Source organism: Lissotriton vulgaris, chromosome 8 (assembly GCF_964263255.1).
Source record: "Lissotriton vulgaris chromosome 8, aLisVul1.2, whole genome shotgun sequence".
In the NCBI taxonomy this organism is placed as follows: domain Eukaryota; kingdom Metazoa; phylum Chordata; class Amphibia; order Caudata; family Salamandridae; genus Lissotriton; species Lissotriton vulgaris.
Window position 1 is genome coordinate 1,116,741,002 of NC_141696.1, and position 26,958 is coordinate 1,116,767,959.

Consider the following 26,958-nt stretch of genomic DNA (forward strand, 5'->3'; position numbering starts at 1 on the left):
CAAGCAGTGTCAAGGCAATTGCCGCCCTCCACCCGGCCCCACGTCGCTTGAGCAGATCTCACCCGCAGCCTCATGTCCAGAAGCACAGCAGTGGTGCGCCCCGAGTGGGCCCACCTCGGTCCAGTCTTCAAGGATTGCCGCAGAGGCTGGTGCAGCCGGGCCCTTAGAGGAAACCGCTACTCCCCCTTTTCACACTAGTCCTGCACCTCCATGTCGTCGTTGCCAGTGCGCTCCTCCGCAGTCGCCGACCTGTCCTCCCGTTGCTCCTTGACCCATTGCTTCAGGGATTTCTGCAGCTCCTTGGGGTCTGTGAAAAAATGCGAGTGGCCCTGCCTGTTGATGCGCAGCCGCGCCGGGTACAACATGGCGTAGTCCAAGCCCAGGTCCCTGAGTTGCTGCTTGTAGGGGACAAATCGCCGACGCTCCTCCTGTACCTTGGACGTGAAATCAGGGTATAACGAAATGTTCATCCCCTCGTATTGCAACTCTCCCTTTTCCCTGGCTGCGCGGAGGGCGGCATCCCTGTCCCTGTAGTTGAGGAGTTTTGCTATTATCGGCCTAGGGTTCGCACCCGGCGGAGGCCTCGGCCCCAGGGTGCGGTGAGCTCGTTCCACAATGAACATGGGGGAGAAGGTATCGTCCCCCAGCAATGTCTTAAGTAGCTTCTCAACGAACAGTTCCATTTTCCCCGTTTGGGTCGACTCCGCCACACCCGTGACGCGGATGTTGGAGCGCCTGGAGCGGGCCTCCAAGTCTTCGGACTTTTCCTGTATCACCTGGAGCAGCCTTCCAAACTGCTTGCGGTCAGCGTCCCATGTCGTTTGCGCCTCCTCCGCCTCCGTCAGCCTGCGCTCCGCCATGTCCAGCCTCTCTGCGTGTTTATCCACCCTCTCCGTCATTCGATCCATCCGGTATGCCAGGGCGTCTATCTTGGTGCCAATGGCAGCCATGCCCTCCTGCAGGCCCTTCTCCATCGTGTTGAGCATGCCTTTAATTTCCGCACACAGCGCGGAGCTCGGAGCAGCAGCTGCTCCCGGGGGCTGGTCCGCCGGGGGGTCCGGCACCTTCTGCCTCCTCTGGTCAAACGATAGTTTAGGTTGGGTCCTGTCGCCCTTGACCATCACCGCAGCTGATGGGGAGGCCTGCGCCCTCAGTCCTTATAGTACTGGTGGTCCCCCAGTGGGGTAGGCCCGTTTTCTGTAGCGTGTGGGTCTGCCTGGTCAGCACCGCCACAGGGCTAGGTCCGTCGGTTTCACGGCCCCGCTGGGCGCCTCGGTGTCTGTATGCCCCCAACCAGCTCAGGGATGCAAGGTCCGTGCAGGGGGTGCTCTATCTCCAACCTTGCCCGTTTCTCATCAGGGCTCTCTCCGGGTGGTCAGGCCGCAAGTTCAGGCGGTCCGGCAGGCGGCAATGGCGCCCTCGGCAGAGCAGGTCTCCACCGGCGCCACGTGGGTCCACTCGGCAGGATCGCAGCGCCGACGGGGTTCTCTCTAGTACCCCAAGTCCTTCAGGGCGCGAAGTCACTGTGGCAAGTGCCGCCGTGCGGGCCCGGAGCACAGTGGGGGTTGTGGCTGCAGCCGGTCCCAGTACGCGCAGTGCGCGAGGCGTCTTCAGCCAGGGGCCGCACGTCGGGTGACGCAGCCCGGCCTCGCGTCCCAGGAGAGCTCGGGGATCTTGGCCTGGTCCGCCACTCTCCGGACGGTGGCGTCGCCAGGGGAGCCCTCGGTCGGAATCCTCCCAAAGTCGCGTCGGAGGTCCGCGGGGGGGTAGGGGCGACAGCACCCACCGGAATTTCACCAATGTAGCCGCTATGCCAGGATAATGAGCAAGTTTTCAGCGGCGCTAGCGCGGAGCTTCGCGCTTATGCGTCCACCATGAACGCCGGCTAGCTCCGCCCCCGTGCACCGCGAATACTTTGATCCACATCTTGAATACAAGTGATTTTTGCTCTCTGCTTGATAAACAAATCTAGCTAAAACTTCAAGCGCGGCTGCACAATAATCCTGGAGGATAGAAATAATATATAGACCCCCAGGCGCTGCTACAATTTAACTTCTTTTTTGGAACTACGAACTAGACCTTCACCACCGGTCCTCCACCACACGATCACTCTCGTCGCCAGGATTTTGTCTCTCCTATCCTTGCCCTGAAGAAGTCCCGTCTTGGGACGAAACGCGTCGGCTGTTCATTTTTTTCTGTTAAAAAATAAAGAACCAAACAAACAAGACTTCTGGACATCACTATTTGTGCTTCGACATTAATACTGTTACTTTTTTACAATTCCAATTTATGGTGCACCTGTGCTTTTTCTCGTTACATGTTAAAGTTCTGTTTAGGACTGTCATTGTGATGGCGGGTGTCTTATCGGTGTGCACATAATCCCTTTTTGAGTATCAAGAAAAGGGTAAATTTACCATTGAGGTTATTTTGGATCAGGTGCATCCTCATGAAGGTTCCGTCATCTGCCATGTTTTAGGCTACTCTTGAATGGGCCGACAGGCCCGGGGCAAAATGTCAGCCGATACCACCCTGCTCACTATCACCCTGGGGATAAAGAGATAGTCGATTCTTGACAACGAGTAATGCACTGCGGACAGGTATGTGAATTTTCGGCGATTTCCATGGAGGCGCCTCCAGACGTCCACCCAGTCAAGCCCCGTCACTAGGAAGTGTAATTTCGTGGGGTGTCAAATCTCCAATGCGCCCCCACGCCTCCATCTATCCCGACCCATCTCCATGACATAATTCCAGTCCCTGCCAACCACCGAAGGTACCTCCGGTATGTCTGCTCAGATGGTCATAATCCTTTCCATGAGATTCCACTACAGGGGAGGAGGAGCGTAAACGCTACCCAATATCAGAAGGTCATCTCCAACCTTGGCCTGGTCAAAAATATACCGCCCCTGTGTGTCTAACCAGTGTTTTTCGTGTGTTTAGGGGACCCTGCGGTGTATCAATATCGCCACACCCTTGAACCTCTCGTAAAGCCAGGGTGAAAGACGTGTTGGAACCCCTATCTCTGCAGACAGAGGGCCTTGGTGCCCATTAAGTGTGTTTCCTGTAAAAGGAGCACATCAGCATCCACCCGTTTGGCTTGTCGGAATATGGCCCCACATTTAATCTTGTCCAGAGCCCCACTGATGTTCCAGCTAACAATGCGGTGGGTACCAGGGGTCACCCGCATCCCATGCGATGTATCGGCCATCCCGACAAGCATTCATCGCCAAGACAGGCAGGGGAACTCTGCGGTGTGTGTGTAATAAAGTGTGGACCCAATGTGGATGCGCAACCAGGAAACAGAAACAACCTGTCTTCCCACAACAATCCCCCCCCACCCCATACCTCAAGAACACTGAAGTATCTGTTGTGGCCGGGCAGTGACCCAGTTCCCAACAGGGGGACAGGAACTGCTCCGGCCAATGGATCCCCAACTTGGGCACCTCTCCAGCCAGGACCTGCCCAATTTCAATCTTATCTGGCCATTATTTCACAGTTCGAAGCCCTGTAGCCCCCCGCTGGCCCATAAATAAATCTACTGATGTCTGTCTTTCAGAGGCGGACCCCCCCCCCCCCCTCCCCCCCCCAAAGGGGGATTGCAGGATTGAGAGCGACGCCTGGACCGCGACCTCCTTTTGCCCCCCTTCAGCCGGCCCCGGGGCCCCTCCAGGCCACCTCGCTTGATGATGAATCCGATTCCCTACTAGGAGGTGTATGGACCCTCACCCGCACTGTCTCATCAGTCCATTTAAAAACGTCCTCCGGGGTATCAAAGAAATGCGTACGGGAGCTGTACACCACCCGCAGGCGGGCAGGAAACAATGTGTAGGGGAGTTTAAGGTCTCGTAGACGGGCCTTCGCCGCAAGAAATGATTGTCGCTGTTGCACCGGTCGTGTGTAATCCGGGAATATGAGGATGCATGCATGGTTATAGATAAGAGGTTCCTTGGCTCGGGCCTGCTTCAAGATAGCGTTGCGGTCTAAGTATTTCAGGAGCTTTGCTATGATTGGCCGGCAGCGAGCCCCCGGTGGAGGCCTCTGCATGAGTGCCCTGTGGGCCCGTTCCACAACAAAGTAGCGGGAGAGAATATCCGGGGGAAGCCAGCCCTCCAGCCACTGCGTGAGGAAACGTTCCATATTGTCTCACAGCCCTCCGGAAAGCCCATGCGGACCCCCCGTTGCTCCACACCACTCCGGGTCACCTCCCTCTCCCTCCATCCCCCCGCGCGGCCCGACACGACTGCCGAATATCCCCGCCTGAATATCACACAGTAGGGCAGTGGATAGGGGGCGGCAACCACAATGGGGCACACACCTTGCAGGGTACAGGGCCCGGGCTTCACAGCGGGCCCCTCACGCCCTCGAGCGCCAGCGCGGCCGCCTCCAAGTCTCACAATATGTCCGCTGGCGCTCCACTTCGCCCTCTCCAGCCGCCTCCTACATCCGTGGCCCAAGCTGGCCACCGACCCGCGCCGCAGCCTCACCAGTCTCCCTCCAGGTATGGGACTCCAGGCCTCTTCATGAGAGCCCCACTCGGCCTCCCAGTAGCAGAAGTCGGAGAGGGGCCCACAGTCAGCCCACCGGCTGCTCCGTCACCAGGGTTACGCCTCTGCCTGTTAATTTGATCTGCTGAAAACAGTGCGGGGACACGTTCAGAGAACTTTTCATGAGAATCTAAAATTAGCCAGTGATCTCCTCAAAAGCAGTAAAGGAAGTGTGTGCATGAACATTACAAACCACAATTGGAACCAACACCCAATATGCTCCTTTTACCATGAACACTTATAGTTCAAGTCTCAACAAAGTAATTGTCAGAGTTTTTAGGGCACTTACTACCTTAATCAGACTGTTTGTAAGCATTCGTAATGTTTACAGATAAAATACTACAGGAATAAGGATGTTAAGTCATCAGATTATATTTCAAACGAATTCAATGATTAAATTACTTCATTTGCAAAATTGATCATTTCATTTGGTGAACTTCATTCGGTTTTGAAGCAAAAATCATACCAGTATACAATTCAGTAACCTTCCACAATCCTCAGTGGGAAAATATATAAAACCAATACATAATTTTAAAAAGGTACATCAAAATATGTAAAATATAGGAGAATCAATAGCCACAGAGAACCATAAACAAAATTCTTAGTTCAAAAGGAAAATGTCAGTCAGAACACTGGCTGAAATTAATGCCAGTAGACAAAAGGATAAGAGAAAATCGCATTTAAAAACACCTGCCAGAAACCATGATACATAAAAACACAGTTTGGATGTAGATAAAAGTTGTAAATATAAAAATACAGGTCTATTCTGTCTAAAATCCATGGGCAGCAAGAGGGACCTTGTGTACTTATTGCGAAGGGAAGTGAATCTGGTGCAAATGAGCACTAAGAGCATGGTATCATAGACTTCTACCTTAGCATATATACAAGGAGGCATGTTAAAAGGTTTATACCAGACCCCCTTAGGGAACATTAGCTGATGAAATAAGACCAGTCTAAAATAAGTCATAAAACAACCATAATTACTGGGCATTTCCAGAAGAAGGTAGATCTTCTCCTCCTCCTGACGGGTTATATCATTATGTATCTATAAATCAGCTGTTTGGTTGAAGCAGAAGTCTCCCGTTCAGCTGCCACCCTAAGGGTGAAAGCTTGCCTAACCCAAGCAAGATCTTTTTTTTTTTCTTCTAAAAACCCTCTAGATCAAAGAATAAACAAGGTCTCCCTAAATCTTTAAAGGTGGATTTTATATAGTGGAGCCATGGTTTAGATGATGCATTGTTCAGGGACAAACAGAATTACTCCCTCTTGTACCAAACTGAGCACCAAAGTATATGTGGGTGGAAGGGAATTTCTGCTTGGATGCCCTATCCCAAGGCCAAACAGCCCCTCAAAAACCTGTTTTCTGTCACCTTAATTTGATCCATAGTTGCATATCCCCAGATCTCCCACCCAAAAATTTCCCTAGGAATGCATGTGGCCTTGTATACATTTGTCAGTAATTTTGGGGGCCTCCGCTCAAGGCAACTAGCAAATTCATTCAAGCCAGAGATAGCCCCTTTTAAACTCCCTAAATTTTCCTTAATCGGCGGTTGCCAACTAATGCCAGAATTTAATAAAATCCACAGGTAGGAAACATTTTTCACCCTACTTAAGATCTGTCCCTTGTCTAAAAAAATTGAATGTTTTTGTGTTCTCACGGCCAAGTGTACCATAAAGGTTTTTTTTTTTTTTTTTAATTAGTGGATAAGTCCAAACTGTCCATAAAAGCAATAAACACATTAAAAGACGCTGCAGGCCTCTGGCGGTGCGAGCAAATAAAACCAGAACATTGGCATATAAAAGCACAGGAACTGGTCTGCCACCTTCTCTGGGAACATCAAGGTCACAGTTAGAAAATACCCCTCCAAACGATTAATATGTATAATAAATAAAAATGGTACGAGGGTACAGCCTTGTCTAACACCTCTTTTTAAATTAAAGGGCTGGGTACATTCCTCATCAGTTCCATATCTAACTACACATATCAGGCCATTATGGAGATCTCGCAAAAAAGTGACAAGGCCCGATTCAACCCCCATGACCCCAGCTCACCCCAGAGCTTATCTCTATTAACTTTATCAAAGGCCGAGATGAGGTCCAAAAAAGCTAAATGTATCGAACCCCTGCAAGCCTTTGTATATTTGGAGATCAAAAGGTATAAATTAAAATTTTAGCTCCACTGTGCCCTTTCTGGGCCTAAACCCATATTGCAGACAGAATATTGTTCTCATTGGCCCAGTTAGCCCTTCTCCCCATGATGGCTCTTTCTGATTTTAACTTCTACATACATTAGAGAGTTTGGCCTATAACCCGCAGGGTCAGTTATGTCTCCTTTTTTGGGTCTCACTGCGAAAAGCGTGCTCTCGCTGCGAGAACTATAGCTGTCTGCTCAGCCAACAACGTGTGTAGACAAGAGCTGGCCACGCGCACATCAAGAAGCATGGCAGAGTTGGATTCCAACGCGCGCCTTGGGATTGGGTGGCGCGCGTCGGAATCCGACTCTGCCATGCGCCTTGGGATTTGGTCACGAGCGTGAGCTTCTACCGTACACAGCTCACGTCGCGCGCCTCGTATGTTTCAGTTTCGTTTTGCGTGTGGCCGGTGGAGAGGAGCCGAGCGTCGGCGCCCGCGGAGGCATTGCTAAGCGTAGCACTAGGCCAGAGGCGGACTATGGATCGGCTGAAGCAGGGGAGTGGGGCTGCTCAGGGCAGGCCAGAGTGTGGAATCTGCACAGAGCGAATCAAATAGCGCACTGCGAGTACGAACTGGAGCGAAAATCCCCCTTGGAGAATCTCGGCATCGTCAGGTATTATAATAACAAAACCAACTGTGATGGTGTTAGTTTCGTTATCACTCGTGTGCAGGCCCCCACGCTCCAGATGTCCCACAATGTCCAATTATCCATAAACCCCCTCCCCCACCGACATCAAGGGCACTCCCACCCACTTCCTTAAGTCAAGTTGTTGGATACCGGTGTGCAGCACGCCCAGCTCAGAGGCGGCAGCTGGGAGGTTTGTACCAGTTAAAAGCATGCGATTCTGGGCAAACACGACTCCATGCCACTTCCTGACAGAAGCTTTTTATAACCGCGCAGGAAACTTCACAAAGCAGCCGGCAGCTGCCAAGTTATCATATCGAAACCCGCTAAAGCCCATGCCACCTTCCCTTCTGTGAGGCGCGGGATTTGTTATACCGCTGCTTCTAGTTCACAGTTAGGCTAGTGCTGAAGCAATCTTATTTTTCTCTTACTTGCCTCTCAAATGGTTAATATGTGCGATGTAAAGTTCTACAGTAGAAAGAAACCCGCACTGTGCGCAATTACTGACCCAGATACGCTTCCACCTTCTTCTCCATCATGTCCGGTTTTGTTTACTCTTATCTGGTTTAAAGCGTTCCTTCGCACGCAGGCTGTTTGTTTTACATTCACCAGCTCAGGACCGGTGTGCTCCACTGCTCGCTCGGGCTGGGTTTGAGGTGGTAAATTAAATAACTGAATAATATTTCTCGGAATGTAATACTTGAGGAATGAAAATTACCACAATAGTAGTGTATAAACGTATAGCAAGGGAATATTTAGCGCTCAAATGGCAAATACTGTGGAAAAAGGTATTCACATTTTTGGGTCACACTAGTGTAACTGAAAGGGAAGGCTCGCATGACTGCATAACGTAAACTGCACTGCAATTACTATTTGATCTGAATGAAGAGGAGTTTGCCTGAATGTCAGAAGAAAAGTTACAGTCTGACCCTGAAATCGGTGGGTAAAAGTGTCCAAGTCATTTTACTGATTCCATTACAGTTTCTGCCACTACTGATCAATACCAGGCCTCATTGAATGTCAAATACAATGTCTGTAACGGTGGCATGGTTCCAGGATTTTCCCTGGGAGCCTTCTTAATGGGTGCAGAAAGTAGTTCTAGGTGATGTAATAAACGCTCGCCTGGATTACTGCAAGGAGTTGTGTTGGCGGCCCTAACAATACATCGATGACATTGGTTTGCCTCTACATTAAACAAGCATTTGCAATGCAATAGGTCTCGAATTTACACGAGTTTGATCTATTGGCATTGCAAATACCAATGCCTTTTATTTTTGTTTTAAAAATATAAATAAATGGCATTGTCATTTACAATGCCAATAGCTCAAACTCGCGTAAATGCGGGACCTATTGCATTGCAAATGCTTGTTTATACACTGGCAATATTACTGACTGGTGCCAGGCTTCTGGTAGGGATCAGCGTTTAGCTGCATTTATGCGAAGGGTAATGACCAGTGCCCGCAGGTCCACTAGAGACTTCACCAACTCTCCTGGGACCCAGTTAGCTCTTGGTGCCTTGCCCACGGGTAAGGATAAACTTGCTTGTAAATGTATTTGAGCTTGTAAAGCTCACTGCTACCCGTAAGTTTCCTGGCGCTGTATAACGCTGGGGAACCCGTCCTGGCTTTCCCTGTGAGATGGTCCCTATTGGGCACACCCAAGGTGAAGCCAGGCATCCCCGGCGTTGATGGGGCCGTTTGTGGAGATTAAGCAAGCTATTGCCCAGAGTTGCTGAGTGGGACCCATGGTTAGAGTGGCACCGAAGGCAAGATATATTGAGCCCGCTGACATTGGCCCAACACCCTGCTGCGTCGGGAATTGAACCCTGGTCACTTGCCGACCTCTGCTTCTGGGTCTACCGCCTCTAACCAGTGAGCCAAACTACTCCACATGCCATGTTTCACTTCTTCACAGTTAATTGTAAGCCTATCAGCCTTTTGACTGGACTGGGCTGAGAACTCGGGGCACTCGGTCATAAAGGGCTGATAATTGATCCACCCAGGCCTGAGCAGTCACTGGGGTAGGCTGATCAGAAGCTGATCTTCTTTAAAAAAAACTATATTATTTAAAACCCTCCAAAACATAGTACTGGTGTTCAGGTTACTTGGTGTCACTAGGTCTTCCCACAATTCATTCTTTAGCTGATGCTTCCTGTCCCTGAGCGCAACTCTATAGGTGGTCCTACACATTTTGACCTCAACAATACTGTCCCCTTTGTGAGTCTCGAGTATTCCCAATCCAACCTACTCTTCTGATCATTATGATTTCCTTAAACAACTGCTGGCTAACGATGTTGGGGAACCCCCTACGAACCAGTGTACCACCTTGTTTTTGACTTGCTCGTAGGATTCTGATTGGAGGTGTTTTAAGGCCAGAACCAGAACATATGGCATACATGCAGGATAATGTTGGATGGTAACATCGCAGGGGATAGAGCTCGGGGAATTTTAGAAGGTACCTGTGTCTCGTCTCTCAATCCACGTACTCCGGATTTCTGACATGGGAATTCAATGGCGATTTGCCCACTTCCCTCCCAGCTGGGGCTATCTTGGATAATACCTGAGGGGTCATTGTTGTAAACAAATGATGACTGGAGTCATGGGTTCTGCTGCTTGACCGGCCTAGACCCCCGCCCCAGGCTGATCCGGGATATGAGGTAGATGTACATTAGTACCCTCCTTCCAAGTCACTGTAGAGTGATTCCTAGGGCCTAAGAGGGGGATTGCTGTGGAGGTGGGTATCCGGTCAGTACATAGACCTCCTTCCATCTGCTCGTGTAGGGTCTCCACTGTTTTTCCTAAGGTTCCCACGATTTCCTCCAGGTTTATGATTCTTGTTTTGAAGGCATCAAACGTAGCTAGGATTTTACTTTCCATCTTCTGGAGGAATTCCTATGTCATACTAATCTCTGGTTGTGCTGACAAAAAAACCCTTTTGACCCCACTGATGTTATTACTGCCTGTTAATCCCCTTTTACTTTTCCTCCTCACCCCACTTCCTTCTCCACTACCTCTAGTTATTTTCTGAGTTACACTGCTACCTTGCAAGTCGGGGTGATAGGTTTCATCTGAACCTAATTGAGGCCAGGAAATGTTTGAATATAGTTTGTCCTGACAGGGCATTGTAGAGCCTTTAGAAATATGATCCTCTACTACTGTTAGTAAGTCTCTCGTCTGTTAGGTTTGAGTGCGTTGCTCTTCCACTGCTTGGCAGTTCGGGCTGGACTGTTCCCATGGGGCACAGGGTCAAGACTGATTTGCATATGGCTGGGTTCAAACTGGAAAGGCATGGTGAGCAAAAAAACGATGGATTTAGGCCCAGATCCCTGTACTGGGGTGAATGTATGACATTGTTCTGCATTCTGTCCATCACCTGTTATTTTTAGGGCTCGCCTGCTGTGCGCATAGGTATTCATGTTTTATGCATTATTAAAAATCCAAATGTAATTCATGTTACTCTTTGAAGGGTAGCGAGTGTATGTATTTCTGCCCTTATCGGGCCCAGATTTCGCTGTCCGTTTTGGCTGTAGTGAGCATGTGCTGGCCGTGTTAAAGCTTGAACTTGTTTTCTAGGGCCCACTTCTTCTTAATGAAGTAAACTGACCGCGTAGAACTAGACGTTCCCTTCCAGCTGCTTGTTTGTTGCGTGTTTCAAAGCGGAATGAGCTTTAAAGCTTTTAGCATTCCCTATGTTGCTGTTTAAATGAGAATAGGTTTGCCACCATCTCCTCACAATTCACTGTTGCAGTGTCGTGAATTGGTCCAGTCCTTGTATGGGAATCTGTTCCCACAGCCAACATTTTCGGGCATGTTATATTTAAAAAAAAATCTATTTTACCATATTTTGTTTTTCGAAATCCTGGAAATTAAATTCTTGTCCCCTGTCTAAATAAATTAAAAATGTGTTGGGCTCCACAGTGTTAGTGGTATTTCCTGGCATTGTAGTAATGCCTGTTCATTATGGCAGTACCAGTCACTACGCTTCCCTCCCTTGAGAATGGGAAATTACCCCAGGACTGCAAGTAAATGTGGCAAAAATGGGCCGGTTCGAACATTGGGATAAAGGAGGAAATAGATTTTAATTGTTTAAATGAAAGTCAGATTAAAAGCGGCCATTTACTTGCTATCACTGCTGTAATTGTAAATAGAAAAAATGTGGAAGGGCAGTGCATTTGGCTATAATTATGCTTTAGTTCAGAGGTAGGAGCCATGGTGGTAGGCTGGAAGTGTGGAGGGAAGACACATAGTCTGAACCTTTTTTATTTATTTACTTTGTGTTTATTTATTTTTAGCAGAAAAAAAATCTTCCGTCACTTCTGTCACAAAGTCCGTGTCAGCAAGAGCTACAGCGCGTCGAGTGGAACAAACTCCAGCGAAGGGTAGACCATGCTGGATGCTTTGACACATTTTACCCTGTGTTATTGTTTGATTGGGGCTGGAACAGCTGCGGAATATGCACAACAGAGCATGTTTGTTCAACGCCCGTGAAAAATTGTCAGCGAGCATCCAAGCGCGGTTGCTATATCTTAGAGGCGTTAGATACGAAAAGAGGACTGCCCCTGCCTGGACCGTCCTCGCTCTGATAATGTATCAACTATAAACGTATCCATGAATCCATTCACCCACCCATTCACATTTGCATCTATCCATGTGTGCACCCATCCACCATCAACTCCAAATCCACCTCCAAATGCACCACCACATCCACCACCACATCCACCACCACATCCACCACCACATCCACCACCACATCCACCACCACATCCACCACCACATCCACCACCACACCCACCACCACACCCACCACCACAGCCACCACCACATCCACCACACCCACCACTGCATCCACCATCACCACCTCATCCACCATCACCACATCCACCACATCCACATCCACCAACACCAACACCACATCCACCAACACCACAACCTCCAAATCCACCACTACATGCACCACTACATGCACCACCACATGCACCGCCACATGCACCACCACATGCACCGCCACATGCACCACCACATGCACCGCCACATGCACCACCACATGCACCGCCACATGCACCGCCACATGCACCGCCACATGCACCACACCCACAGCCACATCCACCACACCCACAGCCACATCCACCACACCCACAGCCACATCCACCACACCCACCACCACTACATCCACCACACCCACCACCACCACACCCACCACCCCATCCACCACCACCCCATCCACCACCACCACTGCATCCACCACCACTGCATCCACCACCACTGCATCCACCACCACTGCATCCACCACCACTGCATCCACCACCACTGCATCCACCACCACTGCATCCACCACCACTGCATCCACCACCACTGCATCCACCACCACTGCATCCACCACCACTGCATCCACCACCACTGCATCCACCACCACTGCATCCACCACCACCGCATCCACCACCACCGCATCCACCACCACCGCATCCACCACCACCGCATCCACCACCACCGCATCCACCATCACCGCATCCACCATCACCGCATCCACCATCACCGCATCCACCATCACCGCATCCACCATCACCGCATCCACCATCACCGCATCCACCATCACCGCATCCACCATCACCGCATCCACCATCACCGCATCCACCATCACCGCATCCACCATCACCGCATCCACCATCACCGCATCCACCATCACCGCATCCACCATCACCGCATCCACCACCACCACTGCATCCACCACCACCACTGTTATGTTATGTTAAAATGGGACTTTTATAGCGCAACGGCTACTCCAGGGAGTGTCCCGGCGCTTTGTGCTCCCGACCAAAGAAAGAGCTGGAAAACATAACAGTAAAAGAGCAGGGGCCTAAAAGAGGGGACAGACTATCCAGAGAACAGCCAGGTTTTTAAGTCTTTCCTGAAGACAAGCAGGTTTGCGGTATTCCGCAAGGACACCGGTAAGGAATTCCATAGCTGAGGAGCAAGGAATCTAAAGGACCGGCCGCCTAGCCGAGCCCTTTTGATACGTGGCACCCGAGCCAAAGCCAATGTTTCTGACTTGAGGGACCGTGCAGGTCGGTAGAAATCCAACCTCTTCTGAAGATATTTGGCACCATTGCCATGCAAGGCCTTATGGGCAAGAGTCATGGCCTTGAACAGTATCCTCTTCCGCACCGGAAGCCAGTGAAGGGATACAAGAAGGTTGGAGGCACTGGTGCGGCGGTGCAGGCCAAAAATTGCACGAGCAGCAGCATTCTGGGTAACCTGCAGACGCTGAAGGAGATATTCAGGCAGACCCAGATATAGGACATTTGCATAGTCCAATCTGGATCCTATAAGTGCCTGAACAGTGATCCTCCGATGTTCCTCCGAGAGAAGGGGAAAGAACTTGCGTAGCATTCTGAGGATCCCAAAGCATGTTCCCGTAAGAGTAGAAACCTGGGATTTGAGCGAGAGCTCGTTGTCAATTTTAACTCCCAGGTTCTTAGCCCACTTAGAGGACTGAGTGGGAGGGAACATGTCAGCAGGCCACCATCCATGCCAATCTGGTTCCGATGGGCATCCGAAGAATAGTATTTCGGATTTGTCCGAGTTGCACTTGAGGCTGTTGTGTTGAAACCAGCTGAAGACAGCCCCAAGGCACTCGCGGATCCTTTCTCCATCGAACTCTTCGCTCTTGCGACAGGTGAATAGGAGCTGGGTGTCGTCAGCATAAGAGACGATCCGGGCCCCATAGGACTCCGCCAATGTCGCCAGAGGGGTCATAAGGATGTTAAATAGAGTGGGGCTCAGTACAGAGCCCTGAGGCACTCCGACTCCCAATGGCGGCATCTCGGCGGATCCGGGTGGGACCCAGACCGTCTGCCGGCGGTTGGCCAGAAAGGAACGAAACCAGTTGAGCACTGCATCCACCACCACCACTGCATCCACCACCACCACTGCATCCACCACCACTGCATCCACCACCACCGCATCCACCACATCCTCCGCATCCACCAACACCACATCCACCAACACCACATCCACCAACACCACCAAATCCACCACCAAATCCACCACCAAATCCACATCCACCTCCACATCCACCACCACATCCACCGCCACATCCACCGCCACATCCACCGCCACATCCACCGCCACATCCACCGCCACATCCACCGCCACATCCACCGCCACATCCACCGCCACATCCACCGCCACATCCACCGCCACATCCACCGCCACATCCACCGCCACATCCACCGCCACATCCACCGCCACATCCACCGCCACATCCACCGCCACATCCCCATCCACCACATCCCCATCCCCATCCACCACCACCACATCCACCACCACCACATCCACCACCACCACATCCCCATCCCCATCCACCACCACCACATCCACCACCACCACATCCACCACCACCACATCCACCACCACCACATCCACCACCACCACATCCACCACCACCACATCCACCACCACCACATCCACCACCACCACATCCACCACCACCACATCCACATCCACCGCCACATCCACCGCCACATCCACCGCCACATCCACATCCACCGCCACATCCACCGCCACATCCACCGCCACATCCACCGCCACCACTGCATCCACCACCACCACTGCATCCACCATCACCACATCCACCACATCCACCGCATCCACCGCATCCACCACATCCACCGCATCCACCGCATCCACCGCATCCACCACATCCACCGCATCCACCACATCCACCGCATCCACCACATCCACCGCATCCACCACCACCTCCACATCCACCACCACCTCCACCTCCACCTCCATATCCACCTCCACATCCACCTCCACCTCCACATCCATATCCACCTCCACATCCACATCCACAGCCACCGCCACAGCCACCACCCCCACATCCACCATCACCACATCCACCATCACCACATCCACCATCACCACATCCACCATCACCACATCCACCATCACCACATCCACCATCACCACATCCACCATCACCACATCCACCATCACCACATCCACCATCACCACATCCACCTTCACCACATCCACCTTCACCACATCCACCTTCACCACATCCACCATCACCACATCCACCATCACCACATCCACCATCACCACATCCACCATCACCACATCCACCATCACCACATCCACCATCACCACATCCACCATCACCACATCCACCATCACCACATCCACCATCACCACATCCACCAACACCACCACATCCACCAACACATCCACCAACACCACCACATCCACCAACACCACCACATCCACCAACACCACCACATCCACCAACACCACCACATCCACCAACACCACCACATCCACCAACACCACCACATCCACCAACACCACCAAATCCACCAACACCACCAAATCCACCTCAACCTCCACATCCACCTCAACCTCCACATCCACCTCAACCTCCACATCCACCTCAACCTCCACATCCACCTCAACCTCCACCTCCACCTCCACCTCCACCTCCACCTCCACCTCCACCTCCACCTCCACCACCTCCACCACATCCACCAACACCACCTCCACCTCCACCTCCACCTCCACCTCCACCTCCACCACATCCACCTCCACATCCACCTCCACATCCACATCCACCTCCACATCCACCTCCACATCCACATCCACATCCACCGCCACATCCACATCCACCTCCACCTCCACATCCACCGCCACATCCACATCCACCGCCACATCCACATCCACATCCACATCCACATCCACATCCACAGCCACATCCACCGCCACATCCACCGCCACATCCACCGCCACATCCACCGCCACATCCACCGCCACATCCACCGCCACATCCACCGCCACATCCACCGCCACATCCACCGCCACATCCACCGCCACATCCACCGCCACATCCACCGCCACATCCACCGCCACATCCACCGCCACATCCACCGCCACATCCACCGCCACATCCACCGCCACATCCACTGCCACATCCACTGCCACATCCACAGCCACATCCAATCCTGGAAATTAAATTCTTGTCCCCCTGTCTGAATAAATTAAAAATGTGTTGGGCTCCATAGTGTTAGTGGTATTTCCTGGCATTGTAGTAATGCCTGTTCATTATGGCAGTACCAGTCACTACGCTTCCCTCCCTTGAGAATGGGAAATTACCCCAGGACTGCAAGGAAATGTGGCAAAAATGGGCCGGTTCGAACATTGGGATAAAGGAGGAAATAGATTGTAATTGTTTAAATGAAAGTCAGATTAAAAGCGGCCATTTACTTGCTATCACTGCTGAAATTGTAAATAGAAAAAATGTGGAAGGGCAGTGCATTTGGCTATAATTATGCTTTAGTTCAGAGGTAGGAGCCATGGTGGTAGGCTGGAAGTGTGGAGGGAAGACACATAGTCTGAACCTTTTTTATTTATTTACTTTGTGTTTATTTATTTTTAGCAGAAAAAAATTCTTCCGTCACTTCTGTCACAAAGTCCGTGTCAGCAAGAGCTACAGCGCGTCGAGTGGAACAAACTCCAGCGAAGGGTAGACCATGCTGGAAGCTTTGACACATTTTACCCTGTGTTATTGTTTGATTGGGGCTGGAACAGCTGCGGAATATGCACAACAGAGCATGTTTGTTCAACGCCCGTGAACAATTGTCAGCGAGCATCCAAGCGTGGTTGCTATATCTTAGAGGCGTTAGATACGAAAAGAGGACTGCCCCTGCCTGGACCGTCCTCGCTCTGATAATGTATCAACTATAAACGTATCCATGCATCCATTCACCCACCCATTCACATTTGCATCCATCCATGTGTGCATCCATCCACCATCACCTCCAAATCCACCTCCAAATCCACCTCCACATGCAACGCCACATGCAACGCCACATGCAACGCCACATGCAACGCCACATGCAACGCCACATGCAACGCCACATGCAACGCCACATGCAACGCCACATGCAACGCCACATGCAACGCCACATGCAACGCCACATGCAACGCCACATGCAACGCCACATGCAACGCCACATGCAACGCCACATGCAACGCCACATGCACCACACCCACCACCACTGCATCCACCACCACTGCATCCACCACCACTGCATCCACCACCACTGCATCCACCACCACCACATCCACCAACACCACATCCACCTCCAAATCCACCTCCACATCCACCAACACCACCACCACCACATCCACCAACACTACCACCACCTCCAAATCCACCTCCACATGCACAGCCACACCCACCACCACCACATCCACCACACCCACCACCACCACCACACCCACCACCACCACATCCATCACCCCATCCACCACCACATCCATCACCCCATCCACCACCACCACCCCATCCACCCCCACCACCACCCCATCCACCCCCACCACCACCCCATCCACCACCACATCCACCACCACCACCACCACTGCATCCACCACCACCACAACCACATCCACCACCACCACATCCACCACCACCACATCCACCTCCACCACATCCACCACATCCACCACCACCACATCCACCACCTCCACCACATCCACCACCATCACCACTTCCACCACCACCACCACTGCATCCACCCCCTCCACCACCTCCACCACATCCACCCCCACATTCACCACCTCCACCCCCACATCCTCCACCTCCACCCCCACATCCTCCACCACATCCACCATCACCACCACCACATCCACCATCACCACCACCACATCCACCACCACCACCACACCCACCCCCACATCCAACACCACCATATCCCCCAGATCCACCACCACCACATCTATATATGTGTGTGTGTATCTGGCTCTGTGTGTGTGTAGGTGCAAATGCAATGTTCTTGGATTTTCGTCACAATAAAATACACTGAACATAATCTTCACAAAAGTTATTTACAAACATTTAAGCTATTGCCATTATAAATTACAATAACTTTTATTTAAGTATAAATTATTTACAAAATTAAAAGCCATTGTTATTTGTAATATCAATACATCTAAGTCACATAAATACAAAACCTGTTGCATTACAAATGCTATAGGTGTCACATTTGCGAAAGTTATAACTATTGGCATTGTAAATGACAAAGCTATTAATTTAGCTATTTTAAAAAATAACACATAAATAAAAAAAATGTCATTTATAAGACCAATAGCTCAAACTTTCCTAATGCGAGCCCTATTGCATTTCCAATGCTTGTTGCATTTGCTCTTCCACATTAGACATTTCTTTTGTGAGCTCACCCACTGTGTTAATTAAGAAGGACAGGATTGTATTATTTGTTCTAGGTCATTTGTCCAGCACATTATGTGCTTCCACTTTTCTCGTCCCTTTTATATCAGGCTATTAATGCCTCCAGAATATAACACCAGGGCAAGGTGATTCACACAGTAATAGGTGACCAGGAGCGAAAACAGTTCTTCCGTGACTCATTTCAAGGAGGGCAACCCACCTGGTGAAGATCTCCAAACATATATGGCTGGATTCAATGTGTCCTTGCTTACAGGAGTGAGGGAAACTCAATACCAATACACACCTCCTCAAATGCCATTCAAATATATAAGGACCATCTATGAGAATAGTACCTATACGCAAACAATAAAACGTTTTTTTTTTAATAAAAGCAGACTAATCCCGTAATGTGGTTGGCTGCACCTGGCGCAGGGAGACTAAGGCTTGAAGTCCTCCAAAAACCAGATATGCAGGATTGCCCCAAAGCGGCCATCTAATGCACGATTGCTAGGTATCTGCAAACAGGTGTTTATTCAGTGCCTTGGACCTTGTGCTGGTAGTCAGAAGGTGCATCCCATTGCAGTTTTTCAAATAAACAAGCTGGCTTGCAAAGCCTTGGCTAACGATCATCCAGGCTATTAACAAGGGTTCCCACCTCCACAGTTCGATGGATTGAAAAGTCTTGACACAGGGCGAAATCAATGACCACTGTGGTAGGGCGTGGTGAGCAGACTAGATCAAACTGCCGACTTGCATACTGCTCACCAGGCCTCCCACTCAGATGACCACAGGGGACCTAGTACACCTGACTCAAGCATGCCCTGCATGGAAGAGGAGGAAGGTGCAAAACTCTTCAGTAGCCCCAACTAGTATAGGGAACTTTCACTACTCTTGCAAATCCCTCTTCCGCCCCCCCCCACCCCCTCCCACAGTGAGCCATGGTGGGGATGGCCCTGCTCTATCTCTTCCTGGCACTGACTGGCGCAGGATGACCCCCCTCCCTCCCTTGGCCCGAGCTGTCATGGCACTTTATAGCACTAGATGATGACCAAGTCTTCAGCAGGTGTGCATGCTCTCGAGGACTACCTCCAGGGCCCCAGTGATTCATGGGACACAAAGTCTTGCAGCGAGTTTCTCCCTAAAGCAAGACTGGATTAGCTAATGGTAGTGATAGCAGAAGGCTTACCTCCGGAGTGATAGGTAGATAACGACTAATATACAGCATAACACAGTATTGTCAATTATGTGTCTCTTCTAGAGACTAGTGGCAAACCTTTGTGGGCAGTATGGAATGAAACCCTCAAAACACAACTTTTTACAGTCCACACCATGTACATGCTTCATTCCACGTACGCCCACTTTAATCCACCTCTTCCCTTACCTCCACCCTGCTGGCATCAATGTGGCCCTCCGGCACACCTCGGACAACACTTTCTGATGCCTGGGCTCAGTTTCCACATTTCTTTCTCAAGCTCTCGTATTTAGAGATTGGTCCTCATTCTAACTCCGTGTGGTCTCTCCTACTTATGCAGCTGTGCCTGATGCTTGCGTATTCAACCTTCCTTCCAACCTGTTCACCGTTATTTTCCTAAAGGGGAATGAGGGTTGAGAAGAGAGTGCTGATCCCATTGTCCTGCATCTTAATTTATCTTCCTTGGAACCTTACTGACCACTAACTGCACCGCTCCATATCATCACGCCGTGCCTCTGCATGCTCTCTTCCTCTCAATACATGCAGGACCTTCCGTTCTTTGGATAGAGAAACCTGACACTCTACTGAGCTTTCCCGTTCTCCTTTTCCCGCTCAAGTGGCTGCCACTCTGACTGCCTTTTCATAGTTTCTTTTGACATGGATATCGTTCTCTCAACTGTCATAGGGTCTTACGGACACAAACTAAACCAACTTTCATATCTTTTGTTTTTTTATACTATGAAAAGAGCACCTTTGGGATAAACAACAAGATTAATAACGTGTATATGTGGGACTATCGTAATAATTTCAATTATTGTATCTCCGTGTATGCCCACCTTCCCAGTTGAGCTACCCTACCCCACCAACATGTAAGGCAGGTGTGACTAGTGCAGTCATGCCTTATCATGACAGAATTTTGAAATTAGATCATTGTGTTCTACTTTGTATATTACCGTCTCTCTTTTTTGGCCCGTAAATGATATTAAATGCTGCTGCAATGAGTGCCATTGGTGATATTGGTGAATATGTTGGCAGAAGAACTTTTCCTGTGGCAACATTCTTCAAGAGCCATCAAAGCATCCGATTCTTATTATGAATTCTCCCATTTTAAACATCAGCAGAAGAATAGAAATGGTTCACATGTTTTACATTGTAGATAGATTCATAATAGGTTGTCCTTGGAACTAGTTTTCTGAAATAATGTAAACATTTGTGTGTTCTCTTTGTAATTGTGAAACACTTCTTTATTGAGATATGTTGTGAAAAGCACATTGAATTTTAATTTAGCATTCTCTATTGCCAGTGCCTCCAATCAGTCGATCGCGAGCTACTAGTAGCTCGCAGACACATTCAGAGTTGCTTGCAGTCTTGAGTTCATTTTTAAATAGGCACAAGGCCACACTTTCTATTTTAAAGTTAAGAAAAGTCTATATTTATTTTACATTCTTATCATCAGGCAGCAGATAGAGGGGTCTGATAATGAGCAGTGCTCACCCAGATTTATAACCCAGGGTTGGGCACAGAGGTGAAGAACTGAAGCACTGAGGTATTTAACTCTTAAATAAAAGTCCTTGTCAACCAATATTGGAGTATGAAAACAAAATATTTCTGAATGTTTTTAAATAGGAGAAAATTAAAATGAAAAGTTACCTTAATCATTAAGTTAATTATTCATTTTAAGTTTCTCCCATTTCAAAGTGTTGCATTTACAAACAGCAAGTCTATTGCTCCCATTGGCCAGTAGGCACTGTACCATATTTCTAACTGAAAAAAGGTGGATCCTGTCCCACAAGTACAGACGACCCAGGCTCTGCCACCCTTGCATATGTATCACATTCAGAAGTACACATGTTCATACATCCCCCAAAGACCACTCTCTCCCTGACACACATGGCAGCCTGTCATAGTGTTTTTACTCAAAGTATTTTGTTCAAACCATAGTATCTTGCGCTGTGTACATAGGCTTAAAGTCAGTGAAGCTGGGCGGGAGTGAGGGGTGGACTGGTAACAATGTCTAAGTTGCTTAGCCATCATTAGCTCACAATGATTTTCATTGATCTGAAGAAGCTCTAAATACAGAAAAGTTTGAGACCCCTGCTCCATGTTAATATATTTATTTGTGTACCCCTAATTTGGTAACATGTTTCCTTAACTTGCAATAGGTTGGCATGTTTATGGTCTTTTGCAGCGCTCCGATAAGAAATATGATGAAGCAATCAAGTGTTACAGAAATGCCCTTAAATTAGATAAAGACAATCTTCAGATTCTGCGAGATCTATCCTTGCTGCAAATCCAAATGCGAGATCTTGAGGGATACAGAGTAAGTACACTTACTGTGGTTGTGGGAACCTGGGTGCTGTGTTAGCTGAACTCACATAAACACCCATGACGTAAAAATCTTTTGATGTAGTTTCCACAAGTTTACTTGTAAATTATTCGCTAAAATGGGTTCTCATGCTTTGTTCGATCTGTGCTGTATTACCACAGATTACAAACATGGCATTCCCAAACAATTTATTTGATTTTTGTGGTGTGGGTTATTGCTCATCACTGCAACTAGAGAGCTAAACCTCCCAAGTTCTTAGTTGGTGTCCACAAACTGGAGGCTAAGCTGTCCAAACAATAACAAAGGGTATGTGAAAATATACACTTCCAGATACTATAAAAAATTATCGGATAGATTAATTTATTTGATGTTTTTTATAAAGTTCCTCTGTACTGAAATCAAATGTTTGTACACTTTACAAGTAGAACAATGTGTTGAAGACTATACTTCTTACACTGATCAGTGAAATCATGTGTGCAGGAAAGTCTACCCATCTCCTCCCATGTCTGTGTCCTAATACCTGACCCAGGGACCCCACCCTTTACGGAACGTCTTGAGGCATCCTCTTGCGTTATGGATCATCCTTTCAGCCACCATACAGAAACCCATTCCTACTTTCCATTCCCTGAGTGTGGTTGGCTCCCCAGTGCTGGCCATATTTCGCTTTGCCAACAAGGCCTAGATTACTAAAGAGAAGTTTACTTCTGGGTACGTCTACTTACTTGGGTATTCACAGTAGGATGAATTTGGGGTCTATTGGCAGGCTTGTGCCCAATATTTTACTAAGTTCCTCAACTACAGTAATCCAATATGAGCTTATCACGGAGCAGGGCCACATTGTGTGCATAAATAACTCAATCTTGTTTCCACATCTTAGACAGTTTGGTGTCTCTGCCCTACCAAATCTGTGTAGACTGGCCCTGTCATGGTATACCCTGTGTAGACCTTAAACTGGATACTTGATTGCCACCTCCTTCGTGTGCTTCAGGGCTGCTTCCCAATCTGTGCTGCCTTAATTTGACCACCTCGCCCTTCCATTTCCCCTTAAATTTCATTAAGGTATCTGGGACGTTATTTAGGATAGTCCTGTACGTCCTTGAGATCGCCTTCCCAGCTATCTCATCTTGGAGGAGCCTTCTTTCCAGTGGTACATACTCTGGAAGGTCATCTACTACTACTACTACCTTCTCTGCCTGCCCGGTATGTTGTAATTGTAAATATTTAAAATATTGAGTTTTATGTAACGAATACTTCCGTTGTAGGAAACTTAAGGGGATCAGTACACCCTCCTCTGAGTTCACCCAGCTTGGAGATTTCGATTGTATCCCACTGTCCAAAACCCTGCAACTTCCCAAAGTCCTTCAAATGTGACCTCATCCATAGGGGTGTCTCCCGGGTCAACCTCTTGTCCCACTTCGTCATCCTCTCCACCACTTTCCATGCGTTGATGGTCCCCTGGGTCGCTTTCAGTAGGCTCTTCAACCATTTCCCTCGTATAAGTAATGCAGGTATGAGTGGGTCTGGAAGTGGGTCCTCTCCAGCACATATTTTGGGTGATCTCCGGGCATATACCCCTAGTCATGAACACCTATTAAGTGAGCTGCCCTATAGTATGTCTGGATGCTGGGGAGGGAAATGCCCCCATTATCTTGAATCCTCTTCAATGTCCCCAGTGCCACTTTATGGTGACCCCCATTCCATAACTGCGTTCAGACTTCATTGTCTATTCTGGCAAACCCGTTTTCTGGGCTCGCATGGTAGGTGTTTTGGAGCATGTACAGGAGTATCAGGAGTATAAACATTTTATACATAGTCGCCTGTCCTAGCAGCGTCCTGCACCTTACAAAGTCCTCATGGAAATCTGCAATTACCCACCGAATATTATGGTCTAGGCTAGCTTCTTTTTTGGAGGTCACGTAGACACCCAGATAGTTAAATCTTGTCTGTTCTTGACAGCCCAGGAGAGTCTCTCTCGGTAAAGTAGCCTCCCGCCTGGTAGAGGCTTGTCTTGTCCCTATTGATGCGGTGCATGATGCGTGAGGGCCATAGTTTTCAAATATCTGGAAGATAACAGGTAATGTCTCAGTTGGCTTGGTGACATATAGAGGGATATCATCGGCTTACAATGACATCCGTTCGTCACTCGATTCCGCAATCCCCCCGCCACCCCTCCCCCGGTTCTAAATCCAGATAGGTCCAGTTGTGTTCGAATTATGCAGGCTAGTGGTTTCAGCACAAGAGCAAATAAAAGGGGCAAAAGGGGTTCCTCTGTCTCGTGCCCCTCTCAGTGGGGGATTCAGTGGATAGCCCACAATTTACTCTAACAACCAGGTTTTTGTAACAATCGATCCAGGAAATACATTTGGGACCAATCCAGAACTTCACCAAGACCTGTTTTAGGAAGGGCAAATGCCTTTTCAGTATCTAACGACAGGATTATGTGAAGATCTTTCCTGTTTTGGACCACCTCGAGCCAGTTTTTAGAGTCGGCGGAGGTTGAGCCTGGTCGATCTTTTTGCATGAAGCCTGATTGGTCCAGGTGCATTAAGTTACTAATCACTTTTAACGTTTCAATGTTATGGGGAGGGATTGGATGGTAGGACCTGCATTGCGTTGCCGGCTTGCCTGGTTCCCGAATCACAGCTATTGTGGCGCTGCGGAGGTCTAGCAGAAGGGCACCCATCTTCTTAGCTTCAGTGAACATCCTGAGCAAATATGGGCGTAAAATTCTGGCGCTTAGATTTAAAAAAACAAAGGTTCAGTTTGTGTGCCATTATGGCCTGTGATTTTCCCTCTCTTTAAGTTCCAGTGGCAGCCAGTACCTCTGATAAGCCCACATCCTCTTCTAGGGTCTGTCGTTGTTCTCCCAACAGGGTTGGGATTGATACCTCTCCCAGGTAGTTTTCTGTTTGAGTGGTGTCAGTTAATGGCTGAGCCTTGTAAAGGCAGTGTAGTATCTTGCAAAAGCGTTTGCAATTTCCTGAGACAGGAAACACCATCTTCTTCTATGATCGCAGTCACCCACCAGACCTCTGCTGCTTTTCTACCTAGCCAAGCAAACACTTGCCCTGCTTTATCCCTAGTATCGCATAGATGATTTTGCGTGGATGAGATCATAGCTCTGGCTTCTTGATGTGCCTGTTTGTGATATTCCCTGTGGATTATCGATCTTGCGCAGTATGGTGGGATCTGAGTGTGCTCCAGATCTGCCCTCTGACTCGAAGTGTCTGTTTCAGTTTCTCCAAGTCCTGCACCTCCTTTATCTTTCTGTGGGATATGATATTCTGTGCCCAGGCTCTGAGTACTACTTTATAAGCCTCCCAGAGCGGATGTTACAGAGTCTTTGTTCTCATTAAAATACAGTTCTGTGTGTACTCTGATTTCCCTGGCCACCATTTCATTTGTCAGTACCCAGGCGTTCAATCTTCAGGTCTGGGTCTCCCTACTCATCTGGGCACCGCACGCCAACCAAAGCGAGGAGGGGTATGACAGACCTGGCCAAGTATTCAGCTCTTTCTAACCCTCTCACTTTGCCAGCTTGTGCGAAGAGGTAGACCAGTCTATAGAACACCCTGTGAGTTCCAGAATAATAGAAGTACATAGATCAGTGGGGTGATGTCGGCACCAAAGGTCCGAGAGCGCCATACTTTGTGCAAAGCCTGTCAGAACTGTCTCCTTATGAGGTCCCCTTATTGGGCTAGTGCCGTCTAGGGTCGGGTCCCTAATGTCAATGTTGCCCCAAATAATGTGAACGTAGGAGCTGGCCTCCAACAGTACCCCTGCATCTAGGGTTCGCTTTTCGAGTCTCAGGGGAGCATACATACTGACCAGGGTAACATCCCTCCGTCTCCCTTTGCTGTCATGTAGGTCCCATTTGAGTCATCCCATATTTTCTCTATGCGGAAAGGGGCTGTTTTCCTGACTAGGATGACTCCTCTGTGGGATCCTGTGGTGAAACATGTATGCGCTAATGTTGTACATGCCCCTCTTCTCAGGAAACTGCAGTGAAAGCCTCGTAAATTAGTCTCCTGCAGGATGACCACATCCGGATTGTGTCTTTTATTATACCTAGCGACAGCCATCTCTTGACCTTGTTACAGAGTCCATTTACATTCCACAACAGTATGGAGTACCTCCCGTCACCTTGCTCACCTGGGCCCGGCATCAACATTACATGGTAAAATCTGGCCTTTCCACGGCGGACCCCACCGTCTATTCCCGCATATGTAATGAATATGTCCCACTTGTAGCAACAACTTACCCCATCTGTTTTCCCACCCCTCCCAAACTCCCTCCAGCACCTTTCCCAAACTTGCCAACCATGTATTGGGTCAAGCAGCAAGGGCATGGTACGAAATTGACACAAACAAGCTCTGCTGACTTAATCTGTGTATTTTTCTGCCTGTTTATCCCATTCTTTTTTATATATTTAAAATGTTTTATTTGTTTCAAGTGCACATTTCTCATTTGCATAAGTATATTGCATTTGGTGGCATTGCACATGTTACTTATAACATTTTATTTTATTGCAGTTTGATAGTGTATCAAGTATTCCCATGTATGTATTTACATGGTTTATACCGTTTTATAGAATTACGGGTGGCTGTAGAAAGATTAATCTGTTAATTCTTGCATTTGAAAATAATTCAATGTGAAGCCTGCACTTTTGCCAGAGGGTTTAGAAAACCTAATCCCTGGCCATAGTTTGCGTAGAATACCAAAAATCGCTACTGTGGTGGAGATTTGTAGAAAACCTCAACACGGTTTTCTCATTTTATCTGACAACAGCATGGACTTACTTGGCCACCAAGGCATCCGTGGAAGATTGGGGGTGCTGATATATATAAGCACTCGGTGAGAGACC

The 26,958-nt window shown here is 48.9% G+C and overlaps 1 protein-coding gene across 1 annotated transcript in view; it reads left to right on the forward strand.

Annotated features, from left to right (window-relative positions):
* The window catches only part of NAA16 (N-alpha-acetyltransferase 16, NatA auxiliary subunit), a 772,708-nt gene that overhangs the window by 121,860 nt on the left and 623,890 nt on the right, over positions 1 to 26,958 (forward strand). The window contains exon 4 of the mRNA XM_086934938.1: positions 21,931 to 22,088. Coding sequence (XP_086791064.1) covers positions 21,931 to 22,088 — 158 coding nt within the window. The remainder of the gene's footprint in view (positions 1 to 21,930; positions 22,089 to 26,958) is intronic.